Raw genomic sequence first — 25,147 nt, 5'->3', positions numbered from 1 at the left:
AAATAACTTGTGGTTTGTGTTTTAATACACTTTAAAGTTTATTCTAAGACGCAATGTATTGCGAATTTTGTTATGTTTAAGGCGTGACAAGCAACGTCAATCACAATGCATGATATGGCGTGGCGATGGCCTCCATTGAAGATAATATTTATTTTGTATGAAAAATAGGGAGTCTAAATACTTCATAATTTTAAAAAGTTGTTTAACAAAAGTATCACCGTTTGAGGAGTACAATCTATGTTTTAATTATTTGCTCGTGTTACAGGCCACACCCGGTATACTTACCTAGATTGTGAGCGTTTAATTGAGAAATTTTACTTATTGAATGAAATTGTAAAAATTGCAATGTAAAGAACCATTTTCTCTCTAATCCTATCTGGAAAAGAGTATGTACTTATCTTATAGTATGGACTCTTGAAGTTATGGTGTAGTGGGAGTGAGTATTTAAGTCGATTATCCCCGAAATGGAGTTAATTAGAATATCGGTTTCTTTGAAGAAGTTGCTTAATTTAAGCTCAGGAATGCACGCTTGAAATTAAAGGACCTCAAAATACACCGGTTGTCACTACACCTTATAAAACAAAGTCCCCCGCCGCGTCTGTCTATTCGTGTGTATGTATATTCGCGATAAACTTAAAAACTACTGAACGGATTTTCATGCTACATATTTTCACCAATCAATAGAGTGATTCTTGAGGAAGGTTTAGGTGTGTAATTTGTTAAGGTTTTGTGTAACCCGTGCGAAGCCGGGGCGGGTCGCTAGTACGTAACTAATATAATGATTGAGTAATGTTAATCCTTTTTTCTACCTCAGGTCATCAACCGCTGCAGGACCTGGAGATCAGAGTGGGCAACAGCAGCTCCGACCTGCAGAGGAACCCTCTCTGCGCCTGGTTCCCTGGTACCATCGGTGAGTTATTTAATTAATTAATAATATGGAACAATCTTGACATGCCAATCGCTAACGCTCCGTAGTGAACGAAACGCAACTTTCATTGTCACACTTATACGGAAAATTGATAGAGAGATACAAAGATTCGATAGCGAAGCGCAAGCAAATGTCACCTTGGCTAGGCCGTCTGGCCTCCGTTTCACCATACTGACAATTGTCGCCTGATATTGACAATTCACCTTACATTGCTGGTCCAATAAGTAAAAATTGCCACTATATACAGTCAGCAGCAGAAATTGCTAAGCGGGCTCGGTGTTCAAAATTACCTTGACACGCTATTATTAAAGTCGCGTCAAGATCATTTTGAACACCTGGCCCGCTAAGCAACTTCTGCTGCTTTTCGTACCGACCCTGAAATGTGCAGGAGGAGGGAGATGTCAGTGTCAGGTGTCAATTGTCAATTTAGTGAACTAGGCGCCCGGTAAGCGCAGCAAGGCTTGTGTTGTAAATGTTTAACGTGGATATTATATAATATGTACATAAATATAATAATACTCAAATAAATAGAAAATATCAATAACTTAAGTACGAATATCCGCAGTGTTAAACGCACAATAAAAATTGCAGACGGACATCGCTATACTTATTAATTTAAAATCTTAAAATATGGCCCGTATTACAAATACCTTATAGACTATATATACTCGTAACATTCATATAAATTATATAAACTTAAATCTAAACACTATTTAAGCAACAGAACGGCGTGGCTCCTTTGAGTTAAGATCACTTCCATTCTTTGAAACTTCAAAATCCGTGCAAAGTTACCTTAGATATTTACTTGCATTGGCACATTGTAATTAAAATAAAATCTTATAAAAAAATCTGCCGCCATTGAGAGAGCATGGGAACCCGTGTGACATAGTTGCTGTCTTCCCAACAGTGCTAAACCAGTATAAACAAGATCCACGAACAGGAATATTTACTGTGAACCTTGAGGCCAGACTTTACTGGTTAATTGAGACGGATGGCAACAGCTCAGCTTTCAATCCGAGTGACTGATTCATATCAGTGTTGAGTAAGAGCGAAAGAAAACGGTGTAACTGGGGCTTATTGTGAGCCAAATAGTAATTGATTGTAGAAAAAGTGCTGTCGAGCTTGTCAGTTTAAGTGAGTAGCTTAACTTCAAATTCGGATAAATCCACCCTACCCTCTTAGGAAATATCTACCCTATGGGGTCATCCATTAATTACATCACACGAATTTATAGGTATTTTGACCCCCCCCCGTTCATTGTCACCCAATTATTTCAACAAAATCGGCATCGGCATCGAATCAAAATATTTTAGAAAAAAGAAATTTTATAACCAAAAACTGAATAAGAAAGAAAATTAAACTAAGAAAATTAAACTAATATAAAAATAACTGTACACGTACAGCGAATTAAATAATTTAAATAAGTTACAGTGACGTCACGAAATTTGTGACTCCCCTCTCCCCTGTCACAACATGTCACATTTTCTTAACCCCTCCCCCTAAACGTGTGATGTAATTGCCTCTCGTACCAAAATACGTAAATCCGACAGTTGGATTTATCCGAGTTTGAAGTTACAGCGACTCAAGTAAGACGGCGCCATATATACAAGGTACAGTCAGCGGCAGAAGTTGCTAAGCGGGCGAGGTGTTCAAAATTACCTTGACACGCTCTTATTTTCTTAACAATAAAGTCGCGTCATGATCATTTTGAACACCTCGCCCGCTTAGCAACTTCTGCCGCTGACTGTACGTATTGTGGACTTAAGGCAAATAGAGTCATAGTTGGATTTTTAAGGTGCCCGAATACCTAACCCGCCGCCAAAACGCCACTCCCATGCAACCGAAGTTATATCATTTTAAAACGTTATGCTGAAATTACATGACACTTGGAAACATATATATCTATGTCTGGTACTATTCAGGGCCAATGTTGGACTATTACTGAATAAATTATATGATATGATATGATAATATGATACTAGTTTTCGTTGCTAAACATATAAAGAAATTAGAGAAACATTTAAGATTTGAGAAAGGATTTAATACGTCCCTTTTTGTGTTCTAAGACTTCTAAGTGACATTGTTTTTGTAAAACAGCCACGGAATAGGTATATACACGGTGGCCAGAAAATAAGGGATTATACTGAGCAACTTTTAATATGGGGCCAACCATTTTTTGGCTACCCTGTATAGACTAGGCTCTCAATATATTTTTGACACTTATGCGTCGTAGTATAGTATAGTATCGTTTATATTAAGGCGCTCTTATACTCGAGTTTTACGTTTTCAAGGGGGTGAAGCAGACGCGTGGTAGAACGGGCAGGCGGGCGCCCCGCGCGGCGCACCGCACCATTCCCGCGCAGCACGTCTACGTCCTTATTCTGACGACATCGGTATTCTGAATTATCAGTTCCGGGATTTTTAGTTCGGCAATTAATATTGAATAAGATTTATTAGTAAATTCGAATTTTGATGAGTACTTAATGAAATTAAAAACCGGACAAGCGCGAGTCGGACTCGCCCACTGAGCCCACCGAGGGTTCCGTACTTTTTAGTATTTGTTGTTATAGCGGCAACAGAAATACATCATCTGTGAAAATTTCAACTGTCTAGCTATCACGGTTCGTGAGATACAGCCTGGTGACAGACGGACGGACGTACGGACGGACAGCGGAGTCTTACTAGTAGGGTTCCGTTTTACCCTTTGGGTAGGGAACCCTAAAAATGGTAGGTAAGACGGTGAGGTCGGTGAGTGTACCTAAATAATTATTAATTATATACAATTCGAGTGTATACTTGACTGATCATGTTTTTGTAAAAATTAGTGTCCGACCGAAACATGTTTTTTTGCCGAAACCGAAACCGAAACCGAATGTTCGGCTTTGGCTCTAGTTTCGGCCGAAACCGAAACCGAAACCGAACCTTTTGTAGACTTGTTAAAATCGTTGAAAAAATGTCATAAAACGGCTTTTACACCCATATTATGGGGCTGTCAACACCCAATGTCCTTGAAATTGATGTTACTTAAGCAGTTTTTTAAGAAAATTATTAGAGTTAGACCAAGATAATTCTGCAACGATTTTGATAACACACGCAGTGCAAGTGTTATTTTAAACGTCAAAACTTCTATGAAATTATGACGTATAAATAACATTTGCACTTAACACTGCGTATGCTATCAAAATAATTGCATAATTTTCTTAGTCTAACTCTATTCATTCACCAGTCAAGCTAACATGTAGATACAGGGTCAACCAAAAACGCGAGCGCAGCGAGCGCGAAATTTTTTTGTTAAAATATCGCAAGGCCGGGTCTTCACCTGGGCTTAAACGTCCGAAGTGTCCCAGTGAGGCGAACTTTCATCATGTTTCATGCGAAGTCAAAGCCGCGCTTCAGGCTTCAGGATAAGTAGTTGAGCACAGACTCCAACCAATGTCCATTGTATTAAAAAGCGAGATATTTCCTTGAGCGCTGGTGGCCTAGCGGTAAGAGCGTGCGACTTTCAATCCGAAGGTCGCAGGTATAAACCCCGGCTCGTACCAATGAGTTTTTCGGAACTACTATTTGCTTTTCGTCGAAGGAAAAACATCGCGAGGGAGCCGGACTAGTAGTACCCAATAAGGCCTAGTTTACTCTCTGGGTTCGAAGGTCAGTCTGATGGCAGTCGCTTTCGTAAAAACTAGTGCCTACGCCAATTCTTGGGATTAGTTGTCAATTGGACCTCAGGCTCCCATGAGCCGTGGCAAAAATTCCGGGATTACGCGAGGAAGATGATGAGTTTTCTTATTATTCCTTTGCCCAGGCCCAGTATTTAACATGCGACAGTGCTATCTCATTCACTCCGGTACAATTAGACAGTGTGCACGTTATAGGTATTAACAGCCTCTTAAGACTGCGTCTAGTGGCGCCCTCATTAGTGGAATTGTGTTTTGATAATAAACCAATTAATTACTGTACCTATACATGAATCAGTATATGTAGGTACATATTAATATTTTTGTCCTACTTATTCCCCAACTTTTGGTCTTTGTCACATAGTTTAGTTTCATAGTACGAAGTACCATTTCGTAAGTTTCGGCCCGACCGAAAGGTTCGGCCGTTTTTAGGCCGAAACCGAAACTACAGCCGAAACATGATTTTATGGCCGAAACTGGTCGAAACCGAAACCGAAACCGAACCTTCGGTCGGACACTAATAAAAATCGATTTCGACTGGCAAAACATATTATTTTTTGGCAACCGGGTTTTTTAACCTAATTAGACCCCGCTGAATCCGAAATTGCCGGTTGCTTGATCGAATTCTTGACTAGAAGTGAGATAGTTGATATTAAAGGTCCCTTTTTTAGTTTTTCGTAAATAACTCTTAAACGGTGGCGCATAGCAAAAATTTTCTTAAACATAAGTAATCTGCATAAAATTGCCTGCATGAACGATTCCGTACAATTTTTCGCTAGGATCAATATTCAAAGAAATATTAAGGCGGGAAAGTTAATTATAATCACTTTTTGAAGGTCTCTTTTTTTAGTTTTTCGTAAATACTCCGTAAACGGTGGCCAATATAAAAAAAATATTGTTAAACGTTAATAATCGACACAACATTTTCAATAAAAAAAGATTTAGTACATTTTTAGCAGGGATCAATATTTAAAAAGATAATAAAGAGGGAAAGTAAATTATAATAAATTCTAAGGTTCCTTGTTTTTATTTTTTCGTTAATAATTTGAAAAGTATGACTCATAGCAAAAACAAATTTTACACAAATAATAAACATAAAATTTCCTACAAGAAACATGTAGAACACTTTTCGCTAGGATCAATATTTAAAAAGACAAAGCATCCGGTAAGTCAATTATAATCAATTTTAAAGTCCCTTTTTAGTTTTTTGTAAATAACTCGTAAACGGTGTCCCATAGCAAAATAGGTTTTTATGAATAAATAATCTCCATAAAATTTTCTGCAAAAAAACATGTGAACACTTTTCTCTAGAATCAATATTTAAAACGATATTAAAGGAAGAAAGTTAATCACAATCAGTTCACAGGTCGCTTTTTTTCGTAAAAAAACTCGTAAACGGTGCCCCCGTTGCAAAAAAATATTATACATGTCGAATACTGATGGTCCTAAAGGCGGTGGGCGCGTGGGGGTAGTACGATAATGTATTACTTCACAGCTAAACCAGTATGCTACCATTGCTACCAGTGCATGAAATAAACATTAGGACTCGTTAACCATACTAGTGCCTACTATAATTCAGTACTAAATGTTTAAAAGAACTAATTGCTATTTTTAACTCAAGGGAGCGATAAGAAAGTAAAAAGAAACCGTTTAAATCAGGTATAAACCTTCAGGAACGTAGCGAGTTAGGCACGAGGTTGGCTAACGAGTACGTCCGATCTCTAGCGCGGTCCGATCAAGAAGAACTACCAGCGGCGGAGCCTCTCCGCTCCCGCCTCAGTCAAGTTGGCAAACCTGCTCGACCAGTCTACCAACATACCGACAAAAACGCCAACTCGTGCCTACGCTCACTCGAGAGAAACCTCTCGACGTTCCAAAGCCTTCTACCTGTCATCTCAGTTCAACAACACGCCAATAGATGGCGTTACTCTCTACGCAACTTTATTTCAACAATGCGCCAATAGACGGAGTTACTCTCTACACAACTTTATTTATTTTGTTACAACCAAATAATACGTAGCTCAACATTGCTAATCGATTTTATACAGGCGTCTAAAATAATGAACTATAACGCTGCAATACGTCTTTCTGATGTCAGGGTTCGACATACACAAATATTGAACATAAAATTGTCCACAAAAAAGGTTTTGTACACTTTTTCGCTACGATCAATATTTAATGAGGTATTAAAGGGGGTAAGTTAATTATAATCTATTTCCAGGTCCCTATTTTAAGTTTTTCGTAAATGACTTGTAAACGGTGGCCCATAGCAAAATAGGTTCTTAATGTTAATTAACCCCCCTTGGCTAAAAAGTGGCCTCCATGTTTAAAATTCATTTGTTTACGTAAGATGTCCGTCTTTGGGTCACGAATTTACATGTGTGTACCAAATTTCAACTTAATTGGTCCAGTACTTTTGAAGAAAATGGGCTGTGACAGATGGACAGACAGACAGACAGTCGCACGAGTGATCCTATAAGGGTTCCGTTTTTTCCTTTTGAGGTACGGGACCCTAAAAACTAAAAAAAGTGACATGTGAATTGATTGTAATGAACTTTCTTCCTTTAATATCGTTTTAAATATTGATCCTAGAGAAAAGTGTTCAGATATTTTTTGCAGGAAATTTTATGTAGATTATTTATTCATAAAAACCTATTTTGCTATGGGACACCGTTTACGAGTTATTTACAAAAAACTAAAAAGGGACTTTAAAATTGATTGTAATTAACTTACCGGCTGCTTTGTCTTTTTAAATATTGATCCTAGCGAAAAGTGTTCTACATGTTTCTTGTAGGAAATTTTATGTTTGTTATTTATGTGTAAGATTTGTTTTTGCTATGAGTCATACTTTTAAAATTATTAACGAAAAAATAAAACCAAGAAGTAAAAGCCAAAAAGTAATATGTTTTGCCAGTAGAAATCGATTTTTACAAAAATGTGACCAGTCTAAATTATTCAATTTATTTAATTTTATAGCCTTTTAAAATATGTTTACACAATTTATCAATCGTGACTGAATTCCGGATTGGTTAGATGGGTGTGTGCCTTTGCTGCCCAACTTGTTATAAAATGACAATATGACGGACGAATGTCTGAAATGTCACCGTATTTAAGAATTATTTTGCTTTTCTTCGTAAGTATGTTGAAAAACATTGTGTGTATTTATACTGTGATTACCCATTTTATGAAACGTCCGCTAAACTAGCACAGGTCCGACGCTGACAGTGGTCACGGGCGTACTGGCGTGAGGAATAGGCGCAAGGTATTGCCGCGTAGGGTGTAATTTAGTAGGCAAAATGTTGAATTCATCAAATGATGAATGAAAAAATTAACGTATCGATAAAAGGACAAGCAATAATGACGATTTACTTAAAAGCTATCGACTGAAGTAAGTTTCATATACATTTTCGTCCTAGTACTTCTAACATAAGGAAATAAAGACAGTGTTAGGCATGTTTTCAACTTAAGATTCTATCGAGAAAATAATGAGCCGTCGTGTTTCTGACAAGCAATAACGTAGTTCAAGGACTGAAGTTATACATACTAGAAAATAATGCATGAAATCCTTATAAAAGTCTGTAAATATGGTGACAAAAAAGTGCATTTTACTACACACCGCGCCTTAAATCGTCATATTAAAGACATGGCGAGTTCTTTAACTTAGTAAAGGTAGCTATTACGATACAGAGTAAATGTGTTATTTTCACCATTTTCAAGCGGTCTTTCAATGGATTTCATCACACTTTTAAGAGCACGCATTACCCTCTTTTCACTGTAAATATAGGGCGATGAAAAGCGCGGATTTGTTTATAGTCCTATTTTACAGGTGCTCCATTTTAGGTGGTCTTATGAAATAGGTGTTGGGTTAGGGATAGTATAAGATTCTTATATTTAACCCAATTTATGATAGTACAGAGGCCCCAATTTCACCACGGTGACAGGTGCGACAATTGTAAAACATCACTGTTGCTGACGTCACAGGCATCCATGGGCTACGGTTACCGTTTAACATCGGGCGGGCCGTATTCCTGTTTGCCACCATCATTGTATTATTAATAAAAACTTTATTATATCGGAAACAATCAGATATTTCTCTTGCTAAGTTTATGACAATTGTCACAAGAAACACGACAATTGTCACGAAATCCCGACATATAACTCATTTCCTGTCAAGATTCACCGACAATTCTACAAATATGTCGACAAGAAAAAATAATTCTTGTGTCACAACATAATTGTAATACATACAATTGTAGCAAAATGCCTGTCATGTTTGTAAGTATTTCTATAGAAAATATTTTATAAAATTGTAATATGTCACCTGTCGCTTGACAATTTTCGCTCGACATATGTCACTGACAATTGTAGCCGTGGTGAAATTGGGGCCAGTAATACGAACATGAATGTATGATGGCTACAAACACAGCTGGTACAGATTTAGTGCATAGTTGTTTTCCTTGGTATTTTCTCGAACACGTTCGTATTTGTCATGCTAATACCTCAGTCAACCTCAGTACTTTTTGTACCGAGACTGACTGAAATAGCAAGACACGAAAATAATTAAAATCTGTTGGTGTAATTATTATATTCATATGAATATAGTCCGGATCGCACGCTTAACAAGTGCTCTGAGCTTAGAGGATATAACCAACGGAGACGCCATGTCTATAATTTTCGGTACAAAATAGTCTGCCGTTTTTTGCGGGGGAGGGGCACATCAAATGTATACGTAACGTAAAAATAGCCATGTCAGATAAACGTCAGTCCATACATGTGGTTGACATGTCGTTGACCATTGGCCGCCTATTTTCGACAGAGGGGAACGCCTGTTAATGACCACTCCGTTGGTTATATTCTCTAAGGCTCTGAGAGAAGTCGGCTACTGATGAGTTAACGCGCTCATCAACTCATCGTATGCTTACGCATCACTTTTATAGGGTTCCGTATCCAAAAAACCCTATTTTACTAAGACTCACTGTCCGTCTGTCTGTCTGGCACCACGCTGTATCTCATGAACATACATCGTTATCGCGGGAGCAAATACGATTTGACAATACTGAAAGATTATAAAAAACAGTCAAAAACAGAAATGACATTCGTATAGAGAAACGTTTATACCTACGACCTTAAAATGTATAATTATTTTATTGAATATCAATGCTATCTTACCTCCATACTTGACTTGATTGGTACTTAAAAAGATTACCTATTAGGTACGCAACCTTATCAGTCAATTTAGACATTTGTCAATCTTGACTGATCTTTATTTGTAACAACATAATCAAATAGAAGTTGCCTTTAAAATGCCTCGAAGGAAAATAACATGTGATGAATTTGTGGGGTTGTTTATACAGGATTATCCTGAGCTAGAGGCTCGCGATACAAATCTATTTTGCTCGAAGTGCAATATTAGTTTTTGTAAAACTAAATCTTCCGTGAAACGTCATTTTAACTCTGAAAGACACACTTCTCTAAAAAAAGATTTTAGGTTGGAACTGACAAAATTTCTAGTAAGCTGTAACATACCGTGGTCTCAAATAGAGAACCCTGTATTTAAAAATTTCATTGAAGATTGTGTATCTGGAAAATTTGAAAAAACTGTTCAGGTCCCTTCAGGATGTTTGCTGAGGCAGACTTGCGTGAATGAATTATACGACAAAGAGATGGATATAATTAGAGACGAATTAAAAGACGCGTATATATATGTAAGTGTTGATGAAACCACAGATGCTATAGGTCGTCAAATCGCTAACGTTATAGTAGGTGCTATGCTTGAAGATGATGTTGGAACTCCACACATGCTGTCAAGCAAATGTTTAAATGAAACGAACAATATCAGTATAACTAATACTGTAAAAAATGCCCTGGATGATTTGTGGGGCCCTGGTCACAATAAGCATGACAAGGTGTTGTTGTTATTGACTGATGGTGTGGGGTATATGTTGAAAGCTGGCAGAAATTTGAAAACACTTTTTCCGAACATTGTCCATGTTACATGTTTAGCCCATGCTCTTAACAGAGTTGCCGATCAAGTTCGTGTTCTTTTTCCAGAAGTTAACCTATTAATTTCAAATGTAAAGAAAGTATTTCGCAAATCTCCGAAAAGAGTAAAAGCATTAAGAGAAATGTTTAATGGAATTCCTTTGCCTCCAAACCCAACAATTATTCGCTGGGGAACATGGATCGAGGCTACCACTTACTACAACAAGTATTTTGATGAAATAAAAAGCGTTATAGACACATTTCGTAATTCAGACGCACAGTGCATCGTCAAAGCAAAAAAATCTTTACTCAGTGCAAAAGTTCGAAAAGATGTAAATTTCATAGCAAAGTATCTGCAAGTAATACAAGATGCTATAAATAAACTGCAGTGCCAAAATCTATCTCTTAGTGAAAGTTTGACCATAGTACAAAATACATACAAACATATATCCAAATTAATTTTGAATAAAGATGGAAAACAGATTTTAAAAAAGTTCAAAGTGGTTTTGCAGAAAAATGCCGGATATGAAGTTATGAAAAAAATGTGTGAACTGATATCGGAGAAGGAGATAGTACTAGATTCAACGATATATCGTTCTACATTTGATTACTTCCGTCGTTTTAAAAACGCACCCATTACAACAGTAGCAGTCGAAAGATCATTTAGCCAATTAAAATGGATATTTACTGCACGACGCCGCAGATTAAGAGTAGAAAACATAGAGAAAATTTATGTCGTATATTACGAAAATCACTTAAGATCAACAAAAATTAAATAATGTTGTACAAAATAAATCATGAATATTTATTTGATATGTCGATTCCGGGTCATTATTTACTAACAGAGTGTAAAGCAAGATTTATGAACATTATGCAACAAAAACTTCGTGCTATGTATGATGAACTTCTTGGAGGCTTATAATGTGTAGGCAGAAAGGTCTGTTTTTACTAAACGGGCAGTCTGTTTTACCACTTCTTTAATAAATTTATATTTGCTCCCGCGATAACGATGTATGCTCATGAACCGTGATAGCTAGGCAGTTGAAATTTTCACAGTTGATGTATTTCTGTTGCCGCTATAACAACAAATACCTACTAAAAACAGAATAAAATAAATGTTTAAGTGGGCCTTGACTTTTTTGCCGTTTTTTGCGTAATGGTACGGAACCCTTCGTGCGCGAGTCCCACTCGCACTTGGCCGGTTTTTTCAACAACACCGTTAGGTAGGTAGGAACGGGTGTTAACCCGTTCTATCTCCAGAACGGGCGCGCGTACACCACACCAAACGGTTTATATAATAGGAGAGCGCCAAGATTAAATTAGGTTTATATGCCACTCCTGTTAGACTAATCAATGTGCTATTTAGGGACTCGTTGCCTAGAATAACTAGCTCAGTGACTCAAGACTTTTTCATTACTACCGTCATTACCACACTCACCACACTGTTAAGAGGATTGTGGGGACCTCTTCGCCATACAAACGTAGTCCCCATTGTCCTCTCTGAATATTGAATTGACATTATGATAAATCATTTTGCATCACACCAGCTCATATTCGTAAAGGCTCTCTAATCTATATATTTCAAAAACTGATACGAATGTTACATTTTGTCCACATGTGTGACAAAGTAATCTGATACAAATTTTCAGTTGTTTGCTAATGTTGGCTGATAAAATTGACTTTTAAATGATGATTTTGAGTGATAAGTATTTGATAACGTTCATTTGAATTTGATTAGTAATGTATATTTAGTTTTCCTCTCGTTGGCGTAGTAAACAATTTTGTGTTTTACTCGGGAGCAAAGTTTGTTTAACCCCCGTTCCTTGAAATCCTCGCAATGCTCATGATTCCACTTTTCGAACCTATTTTGGAATCATTTCCATGCTCGAATATTAATATTAGCTTGTGGGTTAAACAAAGGTGAGTTAAGGGGTTAAACAACAACACTACCCCCTTGTAAAACAAAATAACTACATATTTATTACCTACACTGCTACAATGTTTTGTTCGAACATCAACAACACTTTGCTTTGCTGATCATTGATGAACCTTATGACTTTATAATAAGGCTTACAATTGAAGGGGGAGGCCTATGTTCAGCAGTGGACGTCTTATGGCTGAGATGACGATGATGATGATACAAATTGTACCTAAGTTAATAGTTGACACTGATACGTAAGGCATAAAGTTACACCTGTTATTTTCTGACCCTTGAAGATAAAAAGAGTCAGCATGATTAGTTAATTACGGCGAATGTTGAACCGTAAAACGAAAGCCACGTTCACTTTCTAAACCTTTTCTACGATTGTCAATTGATTTACTTCCCACAACAGAGCCATAGCGATGAAAGTGGAATGAGAACGCTGGGAATCTTTGTACAGCCGCCATCAGATATATCTCAGCGGCCGAGGTGCTCACAAATATCTGAACACACCTCTATTATAAAGGCGTTAGAGTCTGGGTTAGATATTTGTGAGCACCTGGGCCGCTCCGATATATATGATGGCGACTGTACGTGCTGTTGTGACGCACATTTCAGATAAAATCTTAGTTTTTATTATATTCCTTTATTGCACAATTAAATACACGATAGCGCGAATGGAGGACGGCCTTTAGGTATACTCTACCAGCCAATCAATGGGCTAAACTAAACAATAATGACATTGAAACAATAAAAAATTGTGAAAATCATTTCTGGTATGTTTAACACCAGAAATGATTTTCACAATTTTTTAAGACATTCCACCCAGGGGAAAGCGAAAATAACCTCATTTTACGTATAACGTACTACTTCTTTACCCTCAAAATGTTTTGAGATGAGGCGCAGACGGACGGACAGGCATGGCGAAACTATAATGGCGTCTAGTACTGATCCTTAGAAAGGGTTCTTTCTCAATGTGGCCAATTTATGACAGATTTGTTAATTATATTCTTGAATTAATTACTTCAAGAAGTAATTAATTAGGTAAGTATAATAAAATAAAAGTACTCTGAAAATAAAAAGAACGCACGCTTCATTCTAATGTTTTTATTTTATTGGAAGTTTTGAGATAACGATGATAAATTAATAAACTAAATTGCAGCGGAATACGAAATATCCAATTAAAATAAGACATTAACATCAATACTGTATAGCAAATACAGTCCGGACAAGCCTATCGAGCTGAATTTGAGACTATTTCCCGGACTCGTTGGTACGATTTAAAGTAACAACAGGTTAATAGGCTGCCAAAACATGTTATCTAAGTGTCCTCTTCATGATTGTTCAATTGAGCAGCAGCGGAATAAATGTGGTGAATTTTTATTTTTACATAAAAACGATTTTTCACCCCATGTTTTGGGATCCCTTCAATTTCTGATGCAAGCGAAATGACGGAGACAGCTAGAAGAATAAGCTAAAAACCAAAGCCTAACGGACATTCATGGCGTTGATCCATCGCACACTGGAACCCGCCCATACATTGCTGTGCTCAAAACTACAATAAGTAAAATTAAGCAAAAAAAATACTATTCTACATTCGTAATGTCAAGTAGTGCTTATAATAATAATTATTTACATTATATTTATATTAAAAAATAAAATATTCCTATGATGACGTTACATATTCACCGATAAACATGTTGACAGCTTCCGGGTGAAATATTTTTGAATTAATAATTGGCAGAGGTCGTGTGCAGGTGATGATGGGATCAGAAGAAACCAAGAGCCTATTAAAAACATCTGTCATGTTGTCGAATCTACAAGTTTTACGACTAAATCTCTCTCGATAGTTTTTAAAATCCTTATTCCTCGCTTCCTGGGCCTCTTCACTTAAATTGCCTATTGGGATCAGGTGCTCAGATATTATTGCGACTCCTTGAATAAGGATTTTATGAACAGTAGGTGTCATGCGACACCACCGGTACAGTTTTACATATAACTTTGCTGTCTCTAGACAGTATTTTTTGAATTTACACGTATCGATCTTGTAGCCACTGGAAATTGTTTGTAAAATTATGTAAAAGCGACGTATGAGTTCTTCATCTATTTTAGTAATTTCGGCTGATATTTCGTAGTTTTGGAAAAATTTTCGAGCCACATTACCGTTATTAATATTGCCAAAACCTGGTTTTGGTTGATCTATTATTAAGGAAGTTATTAAGTTATTATTAAGTAAAATTGTATCACTTTTTTCATCTGAAACAGTCGAAATGCATAGAAATAACCTTAAGGTAAAATATTACGCACTAAAACATTGTTTTAGTGAGAAAAAGTTATATTTTCGCTAAAGTAAAAACGCCTGATCAAATAGTCGGAGCAAAAAATTTGGCCCATTTCGAAAACTGGACAACATCTTTTACTTTCGAATAAAGAATCTTAATAACGACAACTTTTTTAGCTATCATGCCTAAAAATTATCAAAAGATGTTGTCCATTATCGGAAATATGACCATTTTTATTAAATTACAATATATGTTACTATTTGTCGGAATACCACAAACCCAAAATTGTTTTAGAACATAAAATACGTAAAACATAATCTACATACCTTGCTCAAGATAAGTCATTGCGGATTTTGAGTTATTCATACCAACTACAATTACTTGAAATAACTATTTTGTTAATCAATACAAATTACCACTGAGATGTGACATATAAAATCCTAGACCTTTGACATAATGCAACTATGTAATGACAACTGATAATGAAGGTATTTTTCTGCAGTGAGGTGCAATATCTCCCTGTTTATGCATATATTTCAATTTGAGTACAAAATACCCACAATTGCAAAGTTGAGTTTTGAGCACTGCAATGTATGGGCGGGTTCCAGTGTGCATCGCTAGAGCGGGTCGATAGAAACGCTCCATGATAGTTATATTAAATGTCAAAGTCAGAGTTGTCGTAAGCAACATGCCATATTCTCTAAAAGGCCACCATGCACAGATCCTAAACTTTTTTTTTAACGAAAAGAAATGCTTAGACAATGTCCAGATGTTTCGCTATACGAATCATGTGTTTGCTGTTTACATAGTACGATTTTTTTTTGTGTGATATTGTCTTGTTCGCAAACCGCAAATTTTCTTGTAGTATTTGTCAGCAGTCGTAATTGTTACTCGAGAGGATTGGGTAAATTTTGTCCAAACCATATGCTTTACGTCGAGGTCCCAGGACGAAATGTGTTCCTTATTTAAAGCACTAATTAAACACATGCGTAATTTTGAAATAAAAATATAATACCAAAAAAACGGCTAAGTAAAGTTGTCCCTATAATTAACGATACGGTCTTTATAGTTACCTGATTTTACGGTTCAATTACTTTATCAAGAGAGTAATAATTTGAGAGCTGTCATATCATTAAATCCAGTCAAGTCCACTGGAGCCTGTTACGGTGTATCTTATAGGTTATTTCGCAACAGCTCTTGGACTATTTAACCAGCGCCTGTAACGCGTAGCTAAGTCGCAGATAAAATATTAAAATAAAACCAGAATGTTAACTAGTAGCAAAAATTCATTGATCGTAGTATTATGTGTAAAGTTAAGTCTGTGCTTCGAATTTGACAGCTAAGCTAATGCAGATGTCCCTGTAAGGAGACATTCCACAAAAAGGACTACTTTGGCAGGGACGGGACACGTCCCGTTATACGCGTCACGACGCGTATTATAGCAGCGTCCTTAATAACCTGCAGAAAACTGTATTGTACATAATTTAAAGCTAAGTTATTTACGTTAAATTTATAGCTAAGTTACCAAACGTTATCACGTAAAATATCGGCTTCTTAACTTTATCAGAAGTGTAATAAAAATAGCGTCCCGTACCCGACACTTTGCTGAAATGCCTCTACGGCTTCGTGCATTATGCTGTAGCTCCGTTTATCAAATATTTGACGTATTAAATATATGGTGTCTTATCGTATAGGTACAGTATACAGCGCCGTTTACTTCAGTCGTCATACTCGGGGACTTTTGCGCTTAAGTAACCGTCGACATCAAATACTGCACCTATATTTTGACTGTGCAGTACGAATTATGTAAAATGTTTTGCTTTGTGGGCAACGGTTATATAATTTATGCATTATTACCGCCTGTTTTTTACATTGTTATAAACTGGTCGGAAAAATTGTATGCGAGGAATTAACATTAAATTGCTATTTGAGCGATTAATTGAGAGGTATTTGCAGAACAGCTAGAGGTCTAATGCTGAATATAATTAGACACTTAAGCACAAGAAATACCGCTTGGTGTGTATGACGTGTATCATATTTTAAATCCAAGGAAAAATCTAAGAAAAAAACGTGGCCCCGAGTTGACATCTGAAGAAAATGGTAGTCCGGCACCAAATCATTGTGGTACCTAGAGAGGGATGTCGGTTGAACTTCAAAATGGCGAAGTCGTCTCGAGAATAGAAATTTTATTTAGTAATTTATATAGAATTCCTTTTCATTAAGATATATTTCTGCGAATAAAAATGACAGATGCAAAACATTTCTCCAAACTATTCGTTTCAATTCTACCTATACATGCGAATAAATAATGTAAACAAGACTTTTGCAACTGCTGTTTATTACCGGCCCTGGCTCTGGCAGTTTCCAGTAACTGCAGTTCAATATTGGTTTTGCTTACACTAGTCGATGTCGAACTAAAATGACTTTGTATAAAGGGGCCCACTGATTAACAGTCCGCCGGACGGTATCGGCCTGTCAGTTGTTCGGAACTGTCAAAATTTTGTTCTAACTGACAGGCCGATACCGTCCGGCGGACTGTTAATCAGTGGGCCCCTTAAGGATTACCTGGAATTTCGCTTTGATTGCAATTTCCCATTAGCACAGTGGAACACATCGATGCTGCTGTCACTTCGTTAGAGTTAGACCAAGAAAAGTCTGCAGCAATTTTGACAGCCCACCTAGTGCAAGTGTTATTTATACGTAATAATTTCATAGAAGTTTGACGTTAAAAATAACACTTGCACTGCGTGGGCTATCAAAATCACTGCAGACTTTTCTTGGTCTAATCTTCGTTCGTGATGCACACTTATTGTTTCCTTCCTTTCTTGCTGTTGTTGTCTGTACATGTTCGTACATGTTTTGTGATCGTCACGAATAAAAAAATCTTATACAAGATATATGGAAATGGAACTTTAATTTACGATTAATCCTGAAATATTCATTTAAATTGTATGGTATAAGGGACCATTGTAATCTGTATGTAATACTTAATATAACTAACGTATTTAATTTGATAATTATTAGTTAATACTGTATCCGTGTAAATAGCTTGCAAAAAACACATATTATCAAATCTTTTTGTAGAAGATAAGAATGGGTATAGTAACGTATACTTAAAAAATTGATTTTTTTGTAGACCGATGAAAGAGAGACAACCCCACCATACATTGTGTTATTGTTGTAGGTAACTCAAACTGATTAAGCAGCGTTTTCGATTAAAGCTCCTAGACAGCGTGATTTTTTCCGATATCATTAACAAACATCGTCATATTACATCCAATTTACACAAAACCTTAGCAATTTATACACCTAAGCCTTCCTCAAGAATCACTCTATTGATAGGTATAAACCGTATGAAAATCCGTTCAGTAGTTTTTCAGTCTTGGAGTTGTTTTATAAGATGTAGTGAATTGACGTTTTCCCCTAGTTTTGCGGATGCTAGGTTGCGTGACAGTCGTGCACGTAGTACTTAGCGAATATCGGGTGGAACAGAATGAGGGACTTTTATGCAAACGGGAAATTGTTAAGGCTACGTGCTTTATTTTTCACTAATCACGTTAATATTTCTAACCGTTTTTGAGATATAGGTACTTTGTTAACCCTTTTCCTACGGGCTATTAAATCGCTCCGTCACCGCCCAATACGGGCATGTTTTGGCGAGAGTCAGCGGTTAGGCATAATTTCACTTACTTGTAACTTTTGAAGTATTACAGCTACACACTTGAAACTTCACACACACAATAAGTATAATGTGTGTAATCAATAAATAATCACTTGGAGTAATAATATTCACAATTTTTTCTGCTATCAAGCAATATACCAGTCACTAAGAAATTGAAGATTTTTAAGTTACTACTCGCGGATTTCACAAGTTTACGTTTAAGAACATTAGTTTATAATATACTTAACACAAATAAACACTTAAATAATGATAATTATGAAAATAATCCATAAATATCAATGGCTGCTATTTAACTGATCACCAGATTTAATAAAATTTAATACCAAAAAAATCTATTTTACCACCCTAAAATCATGAATGATCACCAAAATTATAACACCATTTTAATGTGAAATGATTACCAATTTTATTACATTTTACTATCCTTTTAAAGGAAATGACACCAAAATAATCATTATTAACCCAAAAATAGTCCATGATTACCAAATTTCAATCCCCATTTTAATGTGAAATGATAACCAAATTTTTACATCTTGCTATCCTATTAAAGAAAATGACACCAAAATAATCATTGTAAACCCAAAAATAGTAAATAACCACCAAAATTAGAACTCCATTTTAATGTAAAATGATAACCAAATTTTTAAATCTTGCTATCCTATTAAGGCGACGGTAGCGGTGGGTAAAATTTCAGATTCTGTCAATTTACCCCATTTCACACACAAGCGCACTTCACGCACACTACCTCACTTTACTGGGACAGGTCAGTGACCCATCACGTTTTTTTAAGATTGGACTTTTAGTTTAGTATTGACCACTAGCCTCCTTTGAGGGTAAAAGCGTTCCGTTGAAAGATGAAAGAGAAACAATGCATTTAATCTTGCTTTCCTTGTCTGTTCATGTCACACGTGACGTACCTAATTAATTCATTTGATTGTTGACTGTTTTATTACCTAATATTGCTTTGAGGAGATACGCGTTTTGTACAATTAAAGCGAATAAAACAAGATGTCATTAAGTCAGATGTAAAATGTTATTTACTACTCTATACGGTTTTTCATAAGGTGCATAATCCATTCAATAGGAATTTAAATAAATAAAGTTTCAGCAGGGTGGCAATTCCACTTTGGCGGATAAAGCGAAACAGAATAGTTCTATCGAACCTGCTTACAAATTTTCACGAGAATCAGTTGAGAAATGTGATCTGCAAAGGAGAACATACAAAAGCATTTTTGCCCAAGCTGAAACGGAGACTTTTACTAAGGCTCGGCCAATGATGGTTTAGGTACACCTATAAAAAATGGTTGTCCCTGCTGTAATTTTAATATCTTTATATTTCAACCGGTACAGTTTTACCTTCAAAAATAATCGGTATCGCTAAACAATAGCGGTACTAAACTACTTATATATACGTTCACGAAATCGGTATCTGCATAACTTGATTGTTAGTAAACTAACCTGGAAAATAATCTCAAAATCACCGAAACATTTATGTACAGTCACCTGCAATAATATGTTACGTCATTAGCGCCAACTTTGCCCAAAACGACAATTTTAAACAAATTCGTTAATGTAGAAAAAATTATAATAGTTATGGCCACCCTGCTATTTTTAGTAGAAAATAGGTTATATTTCTGACAAAACTATATACCAAACTTGTGCATAACTTGACTTGGGAATTTTGAGTTTGAGCGAGTTGCCTAATATAGGGTATATTTCGGCGGGCAAAAAATTTATAAATAATGAATGCAAGTAGAAAAAATTGAGAACCCTTTGACAAATATTTCCGGGTTTGAGTTATAACACATGAAGCATAGATTATGTCTATTGAGATTTAAACTAAAAAGGCCTAAATACACAAAAGTTTTAGCGGTGGGCAAAGTAATCCGGTAATTTGGCATCCATACCAACATTGCCCACCACCAAAAACGGATTAGGGTTGTCACTTTCATCTAATTTACCCAACTTCGCAAGTAAAAGAAGGTTATGTTTGTACACTAAAATAAGTTTATAAATATATACTGTATTTATTTGTCTTATTATCCTTTCTTTAGATGTTTTATCCCGTTAACGAATGAAAAACACAACAAAAATCATATTATTAAACTATTGTAACAGATTTTCTCAAAAGTGACAACCCTAGCCTTTGTAAAATGCTTAGGCGAGCCTTATTTGGAAATGGGCAAAAACGGGTAGGCAACATTGCCCAGCAAATTTATTTAAAAGTTTTTACACTTATGTGCTAAGTTATTAACAGGGAATGGTAGGATTGCCCAAAACCTTTAAGTGATCCTTAGACATCATCATCATACGAGCTGTATTTGAATACCAAATTGACGTGGGCAATGTTGGCAAAAACCCCGGATATCTTTGCCCGCCCTCTAAGACGCAAAAAAATGGGTAAAAACACGATAAAAAATATTTTTTTTTCAAATAAACTGATGCGTTTGATCACAATGGACGTGCTGAGCAAAAAAAGTCATATGATGTGAAGTTATTTGAGAAATTCGTTTTAAAAAAAGCGGGCAAAGTTGGTGATAATGACGGTACCTACTCTTCGAAGACCGCAAAAATATGTGACATGGTCTTATGGTTCTACAAATAAGATCGTGTCAGATATTTTTGCGGCCGTGATATTTTAAAACGTGTTTTAATGTACGAAATTCTGGAAAATGTATAATAGATAAATAAAGAATAAATAAAATTGTAATAAAAAAACAGCGGGTTGCACTCCGGGAGTGCCGACAGAAGTGAAAACTCACTGACTAGTCCAAAATGTCTGCAGCACTATGTATAATTGACCCATCCTCTTTTCTATTGAAAAACTTTAGTTCCGAAATTGCTGGCCAGTGAGCTTAAATTTGTAGCGTTAATTGTTTAAAATTCAAATAGAAATTGTAAAGTCACCTTGCAGACCTCGCATCTAAATATAGCTGGTTAAGCAGATCTTGTCAGTAGAAAAAGGCGGCAAATTTGAAAAACATAGGCGCGAAGGGATATCGTCCCATAGAAAATTTGAATTTCGCGCCTTTTTTTACTGACAAGATTTGCTTGACCAGCTATATTTGGTCATGATATTTTGAGTTTTATTCACCAGTACTAGAGTTCACTTTTATTAGAGATTTCATCAAGATGTAGCTTTATTGAATTATATTGGGAGTGATATAAAGTTAGAATGTAATTGTGAGATCCTCGTATTTCAGCCCGTACAAGATTAGAACATTGAGCTTTATTGCTTAATATAAAAGTCCAGTTTTAAATAATTGACCTGATTATGATACGTTATGACTAAAGTTCTTTGGTGAATACAAACGAAATAGCAGGGGTTACGCGTTACGCCTTACGCTGTCTCGAGTTTAACATTTTTTCCCCACCTCAAAAAGTGCACAGCGCCGCTAAAGAAGTTTTCACTTCAAAAATACATATGTGTATGTCTTGTATGTGTAATAAATAATTAATTAAACGTATACTTTCTTTTATTTTTTATTTAGTGGGTTTTCCAAAACAATGGTACAGTTTTAGGGGTTTTTAAGTTGAGCTCTAGGGGTAAAAAAAAATTGGAGTACGCAACCCTGGCTGAATCGACTACTTTCCTACTGATGTCGCTTACGATCGTTATTCTTTATTCAAGCTGTATCGATGTAAATAAATCAAAATAAATAATAAAAAAAAACGAAAAAAAAAACGGTCACCCATCCAAGTACTGACCACTCCCGACGTTGCTTAACTTTGGTCAAAAATCACGTTTGTTGTATGGGAGCCCCATTTAAATCTTTATTTTATTCTGTTTTTAGTATCACGGTTCGTGAGATACAGCCTGGTGACAGACAGACGGACGGATGGACGGACGGACGGACGGTCGGACGGAAGGACGGACGGACGGACGGACGGACGGACGGACGGACGGACAGCGAAGTCTTAGTAATAGGGTCCCGTTTTACCCTTTGGGTACGGAACCCTAAAAACGAGATGTATTCAACCGAAAACTATATATATAGGTATTATTAATATTTAAACCGCGACGTGAATTGAAATTAAAATCTACGTAATTAGGTAAGTAGGATCAGTCCTAATTAGTAATTAAATAGTGCTTGAATTTCATGTTCAGACATGAAATTCGGAAAACATTGTGTGACGAGGACAAATATGGACTAAACGTGGTAAGTCATATTCGAGAATAAAAAAATATACCTACATTTAAATAAAATAAAAATATTTTATTCAGTATTACAAGTATTACAAGTTACAGTATCTGCGCTGGTGCCTCCTTTTAAGTGAAGTAAGTATTATTAGGATTAATTTAAAATATCCAATATAAAAAACGAAAACCATAAAACCGCACATACCTAAATACGTTTTTTTTGCGCATTCATTGCTGTTATAAGACGAATATTATGTGTCGGGTATGAAGAGATCATTATAGTTAATAAGAGTGGTTATACTTACCAACATTTACACTAATAACAATTCTAAAAGCCAGAGGAATTAACCACAAAACTGTGGTCGCCATCTTGAAATATCAACTGGCAAATTCGTTACATGAATGTCAAGTTAGCAACGCATCCATCCATGCATTAAAATAGTAATTAACTTCGATGTCATTGGATGAAATTGAATACCCTGAAATTTAATCACTAATTAGAATTTTAATTGGTTTTGATAATACATATGCCGTGATAACAGAATTGAATTTTGCTATCGTGAGTCAAAACATTATACCAACACAGTTTTTATGTAATCCAGCATAAAATATACTAAAACACACCAAATTTGTCAAGTAGAAAAATCGGTCAAAACTTCAAGAGCATGTCGGGCCATGCTCAGTGTAGAGTTTCGTAGTTACCATTCTGTCAAAATAGGCCAAACGGGGGCTATTAGTAAGTATCATGTACATTACAAGCACGAGGGAGTACGTTTGCAGCGCTTTGTACGTATTTTTACTAAGAAGAGAAGATTTATTGCAATAACTCAAAAACGACTGGACCGATCATATTTGCTATAGTTTTCATTGAAAGTATTTATTAAGCTTATGATTCACGATTTTTTTAGAAGACTTATCCAACGATATCCTACACTATTGGGTAAAAGCAAAAAATAAAAATAAAACATTTTGTTCGGGAGGTACCTACCTTATTTTTTTTAATAGTTTATATTTTACCGTTCTATCGCAATGCATACATATCCATGCCAAATTGCAACTTAATTTCTAGCACTAACGATCAAGGAGCAAAGCCACGGACAGACAGACGAACTTAGCGAAACTATAATTGTTTCTAGGTGACTACGAAACCCTAAAAAGGCGCGAAATTAAAATTTTCTGTGAGGAGTCAATTCTCGTGCATACACTTTTTAAAATTGCCGCCTTATTAAAACCGACTTCATTATTTCGAAAGGAGGCCTATTTATGCTCTACAATTCTTACCTAAGGCCATGTAAACATCACTGGAGCTAGAGAAATTTTGATATCCTCGAAAAACCGATTATTAAGACCTTTGACCTTGAATAACTTCCGACGCGCACACGATATATCCGTTGACTTTTAAGAGAACCTTTAAGGCGACGGTAGCGGTGGGTAAAATATCAGATTCTGTCAATTTACCCCATTTCACACACAAGCGCACTTCACGCGCACACTACCTCACTTTACTGGGACAGGTCAGTGACCCATCATGTTTTTTTAAGATTGGACTTTTAGTTTAGTATTGACCACTAGCCTCCTTTGAGGGTAAAAGCATTCCATTTAAAGATGAAAGAGAAACAATGCATTTAATCTTGCTTTCCTTGTCTGTTCATGTCACACGTGACGTACCTATTTAATTCATTTGATTGTTGACTGTTTTACTACCTACTATTGCTTTGTCGAGATACGCGTTTTGTACAATTAAAGCGAATAAAACAAGATGTCATTAAGTCAGATGTAAAATGTTATTTACTACTCTATACGGTTTTTCATAAGGTGCAAAATCCATTCAATAGGAATTTAAATAAATAAAGTTTCAGCAGGGTGGCAATTCCATTTTGGCGGATAAAGCGAAACAGAATAGTTCTATCGAACCTGCTTACAAATTTTCACGAGAATCAGTTGAGAAATGTGATCTGCAAAGGAGAACATACAAAAGCATTTTTGCCCAAGCTGAAACGGAGACCTTTGCTAACGCTCGGCCAATGATGGTTTAGGTACACCTATAAAAAATGATTGTCCCTGCTGTAATTTTAATATCTTTATATTTCAACCGGTATAGTTTTACCTTCAAAAATAATCGGTATCGCTAAACAATAGCGGTACCTTACTACTTATACGTTCACGAAATCGGTATCTGCATAACTTGATTGTTAGTAAACTAACCTGGAAAATAATCTCAAAGTCACCGAAACATTTATGTACAGTCACCTGCAATAATATGTTACGTCATTAGCGCCAACTTTGCCTCCAGGGAAACTTTGCCCAAAACGACAATTTTAAACAAATTCGTTAATGTAGAAAAATTGATAATAGTTATGGCCACCCTGCTGTTTTTAGTAGAAAATTGGTTATATTTCTGACAAAGTATATGCCAAACTTGTGCATAACTTGACTTGGGAATTTTGAGTTTGAGCGAGTTGTCTAATATAGGGTATATTTCGGCGGGCAAAAAATTGATAAATAATGAATGCAAGTAGAAAAAATTGAGAACCCTT

At 36.0% G+C, this 25,147-nt stretch overlaps 1 protein-coding gene across 1 annotated transcript in view; it reads left to right on the top strand.

The window, feature by feature from the left end:
• The window catches only part of LOC134804043 (P-selectin), a 136,830-nt gene that overhangs the window by 70,363 nt on the left and 41,320 nt on the right, over positions 1-25,147 (top strand). Inside the window, exon 4 of the mRNA XM_063776921.1 lies at positions 815-910. Within this exon, the coding sequence (XP_063632991.1) occupies positions 815-910 (96 nt within the window). The remainder of the gene's footprint in view (positions 1-814; positions 911-25,147) is intronic.

The sequence above is a fragment of the Cydia splendana genome, chromosome Z (assembly GCF_910591565.1).
Source record: "Cydia splendana chromosome Z, ilCydSple1.2, whole genome shotgun sequence".
Lineage (NCBI taxonomy): Eukaryota > Metazoa > Arthropoda > Insecta > Lepidoptera > Tortricidae > Cydia > Cydia splendana.
Note: the sequence above shows the minus strand (reverse complement) of the source record. Positions and strands in the feature narration are given on the sequence as shown.